Source organism: Dromiciops gliroides, chromosome 3, assembly GCF_019393635.1.
Source record: "Dromiciops gliroides isolate mDroGli1 chromosome 3, mDroGli1.pri, whole genome shotgun sequence".
Lineage (NCBI taxonomy): Eukaryota > Metazoa > Chordata > Mammalia > Microbiotheria > Microbiotheriidae > Dromiciops > Dromiciops gliroides.
The window spans coordinates 583,845,172-583,851,284 of NC_057863.1; the positions used below are offsets into that span (position 1 = coordinate 583,845,172).

General features: G+C 37.4%; 1 protein-coding gene across 1 annotated transcript; it reads right to left on the reverse strand.

The window, feature by feature from the left end:
• Nucleotides 1-317: 317 nt before the first annotated feature.
• On the reverse strand, nucleotides 318-1,262 carry LOC122751193 (olfactory receptor 51V1-like). The gene has a single exon (XM_043998162.1). The coding sequence runs from the start codon at nucleotides 1,260-1,262 to the stop codon at nucleotides 318-320; it is 945 nt and encodes a 314-aa protein (XP_043854097.1).
• Nucleotides 1,263-6,113: the final 4,851 nt, after the last annotated feature.

Here is a 6,113-nt window from a genome sequence, read left to right on the forward strand (position 1 = left end):
CCATTCATGCTGTAGTCACAACATTTCAGGGACCCATACAACCTCTGGTGCTACTGTTGTACATTTTCCCCAGAGAATTAACTCAGTAGTATTGCATGTCTTAGCAGTCACTCTCTGATGGGAGACTTGCTAAATCAATGGTCCTGTTGGAGCATATTCTGTCTGACCATTCAGTATCCAAGTTGTCCAGGGGGCACTGCTAATGGAAGAGCTAAATGATCACAGGAATGATTTTACTCCTCCTCCTACTACTACAAAATATTAAACTACAAAAAAAAAAAAGAAAAAATATTTTCTTTACAGAAGACTGGAGTGAGTCAGTATCGTTGCCCTGAAAAGAGCCTCTGTATCCTGCTTCGTATTTGCTGGGTCTTGACACTGTAGATAATTGGGTTCATTAGGGGTGGAAAGAGAATATAAACATTACCCATAAGGACATGCACTATAGGGGACAGATGCTTGCCAAAACGGTGTACCATAGTTAGGCTGATGATGGGGATGTAAAAGACTAGGACAGCACAGATGTGGGAAACACAAGTCTGGAAAGATTTGAGTCTTTCATCCCGAGATGCAATAGCCAAGACAGATTTCAGAATTAGGACATAAGAGACAAGGATAAGGACAGAGTCTAACAATAGGGTGCAAATCACTAACCCCAGTGCATAGAAGCTGTTGAAGCGGATGTCAGAGCAGGTCAAGCGAAGAAGGTCCTGGTGTAGACAGAAGGAGTGAGAGAGAACATGGGGCCGGCAGTAATTGAAGAACTTTAGGCGAATGATAGCAGGAGTGATAAATAAGAAGCTCCTAATGATAATGGCTACCCCAATCTTGATTATCCTGGCAGCTGTCAAGATAGAAGAGTAGCGCAGTGGATTGCAGATTGCAATGTAACGATCAAAGGACATGGCAAGGAGGACAGAAGATTCCATAAAGGACAGTCCGTGAATGAAGTAAGACTGGCCGATACAAGCATCCAAACTGATGTCTCTGCTGAGCCCCCACAGGATCCCCAACACTGTGTGCACAGTGGACAGCCCCATGCACAGATCAGTGAGGGCCAGCATGGCTAGAAAGTAGAACATGGGTTCGTGTAGACTCTGTTCAGTCCGGATTACATGGAGTATCATGCAATTCCCAAGGAGAACCATGGCATAGATGGAGGAGAAAGGAATGGAAATCCACACATATGACTGTTCCAGACCAGGGAAGCCTGTGAGGAGGAAGGTGGAGGCACTGAAGTTGTACTCACGTTGAGCAGACATGACTATAGAATGCCTCCTTTAAGTAAGATGAAGGAATATGTCCATGTCAAAAACCTTCATTTCCTCAATTTAAAATAACTTTTTGCCAGTAAATTTGGAATAGCACACACAATTTTTTTCTGACATGGGTGACATAATTAAGCAGCTATATCAGAAAAAAAATATTTCCCAGGGAATAAAAAGGCCACATTACCAACTGACTGGAGCAGGGTATTATTAATATTGATGTTACCAAGAATGCAATGCCAGTATCCTAGCCTCAGATTTTCTTTCTGAGAATCAGGGAGAATGTGAAAAAAATGGTCTGGGCTAGAGCAGCTATTTAGCAAGGTCCTGGTGTCAATGATGATTTTGCTCAGATACTGGATAGGGTGGGGCAGTTTGGAAGATGGAATTGGACTGCATGAAAAGAGTCCTTGTTTTCTTCAGTGAATCTACAATATGTGTTAAACAAAAGATGTCAGCCTCAGAGGAGGCCCCTTAACACTTCTGAGTGGTTTGTTTTCCTACCCTAGGCTCTCTCTTCTTTCTTCTATGCTTCCCAATGTCATGTTCGTTAACTCACCTAATATGCTCCTACTCACTGCTGTTGCAGATATCTAAAGCTGCAGGTTGTTTTCCTTATTGCTTTTCATAGTCACGATGGCAGAAGGAAAGAATTTATGTAGGATGCCATTAACCCCTGGGCTCCTTCAGGAGTTCCTGTCTCCTGGGATAAATATCTCATCTCTGGGTTTCTGAAGCCAAGAGCATGATGTAACTCCCTAGCCTCCAACCTAGGTCCCTAGCTCATTCATTTAGACATTCAGTATGATAAAAGAGAGAGCAAGGATGGTGATGGCAGAGCATCTGGGTTCAAATCCCACCTTTGTCCCTTACCATTTTGTGACCTTAGGCAAGTCTCTTAACCTCTGTGATCCTTAGTTTCTTCCTGTGTAAAATAAAGCTCTTGAACTAAAGGAATGCCCTCTGAAGTTCCTTCCAGCTCTCCAACCATGATCCTATCATCACTGAAATCTTTCATTCACTTACCAAGTAATTATTGGCATCTTCTGGTTAGGATTTTAAAAATCTTTTTGATTTTTATGTGAAAAACAGTATGGATACAGAGAAAAATGAAAGCATTTACTCTAAAGAATAAGCATGAAGTGATACAATTTGATACCATGTAAAAGATAGGGACCATATTTGTCATTAGAAATATATTCTGTGTATCTTATAAAAGCTGATTTTTCTATTTGAAATTATACTTTTGCTTCTTTAAAAAAGAACAGAAATATTTCCAAACCGATTTCGTGTCCCTTTATGTATGTCTGTCTGTGTATGTTTGATACACACTTTTGATCTGTCTCTTATCTCATTGATTGGAGGTTAGAGGTATAGCCTGCTTTTGGACTTATGACTATTAATGACATTGGTGAGAGTTGTTATTTTTCTTTCATGTTTATTTGATTTAAGTTCTTATTGTATAAATATTCACCTAAACCTACTTACATTGTTCTGCATGTTTTCATAAAGTCCTCCTAAGTTTCTCTGAATTCCTAATAAGTATCATTTCTTCCACCACAGCTATAATCTAGTATATTCATCAGTTTATTCACTTACTCAACAATTGATGGGCACCCAATTTGTTTTCAGGTTTTTGCTACAAGGTTTTGTTTTGTTTTGTTTTGTTTTATATTTGGGGACCTATGGGATCTCTTTGCTCTGTCTTATTTGGGCTAGCACCAATATTGCTATTGCTGAGTTAAGTGCATTTAATATTTGTTTTCCAGTGTAGTTGTTGTTCCTATTTATGTTCCTGAATATGAGGCTTATTTAAAGCTATAAAAGAATGTGTTAGTGGGCATACCTTTCCAAAGACATTCCAAAATTTGTGATTTTTGACTTTGCCAATCTGATGTGTTCAAAGGTTGACATTTCTTTTATAGGTGCTTTGAAGTATTCTTTCATACTGTTGTTGATCATTTGCATTCTTTCTTTTACAAACAGACTATTCATATTCTTTGGCAATTTGTCTTTGGGAAATGGTCACTATTTTTATATATTCATATAAAGAAAACAAACATTTTATGTCAGATATATTTGATATGAAGGTTTTTTTTTACCATGAGATAATTTCCCTTCTCATTCTCTGTGTATTAATTTTGTTTACATAATTTTTAAATGTTTCAAATGAAATAATTATTTTCATACCTTTCTCCCTAATTTTTTTAAAGTTCTCCTTATTCATAGTTGCAAAAGGTATTTTACAAGCATTCTCCTATTTAAGGGGAAAAAAACAATGTTACCATTGTATTAAGTTGCATATCTATTTGTAACTTATTGTGGTTTATCCTGTAAGATATTAATGTAAATCTATTTTTCCCAAACTCCTTTATAGTTTTTCTAGCAATAATGTTAATAATAATAATAGAAATAATAATAATAATAATAACAACTAACATTTTATTGTGCTTATTATGTACCAGGAACTCTGTTAAGTGTTTTATAGTTATTATTTTATTTAATCATCACAAAAACTATGGGAGGTAGATGCTATTTTATAGATGACAAAATTGAAGCAAACAGGTTAAGTGACTTACTCAAGATCACACAGCTAGTAAGTGTCTGAAGTATTATTTTAACGCTGGTCTTCCTGACTGCAAGACCAGCATTCTAGGTATACTTGGAGATTCAAATATAGACAACAAATGTTTGTTAAGTATCTGCTATTATGTCTTCATTTTACAGATTAAGAAACCGAAGCCAAGATAGGCTGACTTTCCACAGGATGAACCAGGGAGTTAATGGCAGGGTCAGAAATAAGATCTCCTAACTCTCAAATCTAAGTTCTTTCTAATTATCAAGAAGGTGTTACTGGGACTGGTTTTGGGAAAGTGACTGCTTTTAAGCCTTGAGAGTCTCTCTTGATTGTTGTGTAAGGGGGCTAAAATTCTAGCTAGTCTGTCTAAAATATCTAATGAGTTGTCGCCAATAAATTATAAGCTTTAGCAAGAGTTAGACTTTTAAGCATTTATTAAAATGAACAAGAATTTGTTAAAGAGAGAAAGAAAGGCCTAGATTCATCTATCTATCAAAGGGAGAGAGTGTTTCTAGCTCCACCCTCTGCCTGAGTCCACATGAAAGAGCCCGAGAGAGTCCACCTCTCCCCCTCTGACCACAAGCAAACGTCACTTCCTGACACCAAAGAGCTGCATGTCTTGCCTTCAGACACCTTCTCCTCATAGCGGAGTTTTGCTACAGTAAGTCTGCAGCAGGTGGAATCATTCCAATCATTACAGTTGGCAAATATATTCATGCATTAAACATTAATTCAAGGAATATTGAAGTGTCTAGTATGTGTGAGTTCTCATATTCCATCTCTGTCACTCCCATACTTTTTGCTGCTCTGCACCATCCCCTCCAATCCCAGCAGATGGGAATCAGCTTCTGGAGCTATCTTGGTGAGTTTGGGCTTTACTCTAAAATGCAACTAAAGCAAAAAGGAGAAACTTCATATACCTCTGATCTGACTCCTCTCCCTTCTGCCCCTTTTCAAGGCCTCAGAGGACTAAGAACAAAGCAATTAGAGGTCTGGTCTGCTTCTTATCTTTCCCTTTCCCCTAGCATATTACCAGGTCCCTCAATTCTAGCAGTTTTTCCATGATAAGCAATTTTTTATTAAATTATTCCCTAATACTTTAACTCAAAAAATATTTTTTTATTCCAAAAAAAGGGAATAAGAGAAATATGAACATCTGGCTTCTATTTTTATAGTACTTAAAAATTACACCAATTATTATCTACCTATTTTTCTACTTTCCAATATCTACAAAATTTTTCAAAAATGATCCACAAAAATTGAGAGAATTCATGATAAAAATGTGACAAGGAAAGTAGAGGCTTTTGGAAAAAGCAGACCAGATCTTTTCAGCCATGTAATTGACTGAAAAGGTGTAGAGAATACAAATGTAGAGGGTGGCTCAAAGGGTATATGCATAAGACTCTTCTCATTGGTGGGGATTGATTTATTCAAGACTCCTCACCTCCAAGAGAAATGTAATTGTCAATAGTTTGGGAGAGAAGAGAGAGCCTGGTCTGGCCTCCAGATTCAGGACAGAAGACATTCAATTCTAGAAGTTCTTGGAAGAAGATATTCATGCTTCCTCTTGGCTCTCACAGAAGCAAGGAGTATTAAGTAATTAATCCCCACCAGTAAAAAATCTTGTCCAAATGAATTTTGAGTCACCCATTACACAAATTTCAATTATTCTTCATAGTTGCTGAAAAAGTTTTGTTAAAGAAAAACAGTTAGAGGTAGCTAGGTGGCACAGCAGATAGAACACTGGCCTTGGTCAGTAGGACCTGAGTTCAAATATGACCTCAGACACTTGACACTTACTACTTGTGTGATCCTGGGCAAAAGTCACTTAACCATTATTGCTGTGGCAAAAAGGAAAGAAAACAAAAGAAAAAATAATGAAAAGAATTTAACAAGTTAAATTAGCAAAACACCACTCTAAGGTGGGCAAAACACCACCCCAAAGGTTCTCTTTCAATAAGATGTCTACCATACATGTGTCAAAATCAAACAGGATTCCTTGAAGAATCTAATAGAGATAATTTTGTTCATTGATTAGCAAACAAGCAGACAGAAGATAAATGATTTCTCTAACTGCTAAGTAAGAAGTATGTGCTTTGGACATAGAACTTGGGATTCCCCTTGCCTGGCAAATGACAAAGTGATTAAAAGTTTGATGGAACCCAAAACTATCCCTTCAATGAACAGTATTTAAGAGAGAAGATAGATGTACTCTATCCCAGGAGCTCCTCTTTCTGAAGAGAGTGGAGTAGTGGCCACCCCACTCA

Coding starts and splice junctions, on each gene's coding strand:
- LOC122751193 (XM_043998162.1), bottom strand. CDS start 1,262: ATGTCTGCTCAACGTGAGTACAACTTCAGTGCCTCCACCTTCCTCCTC.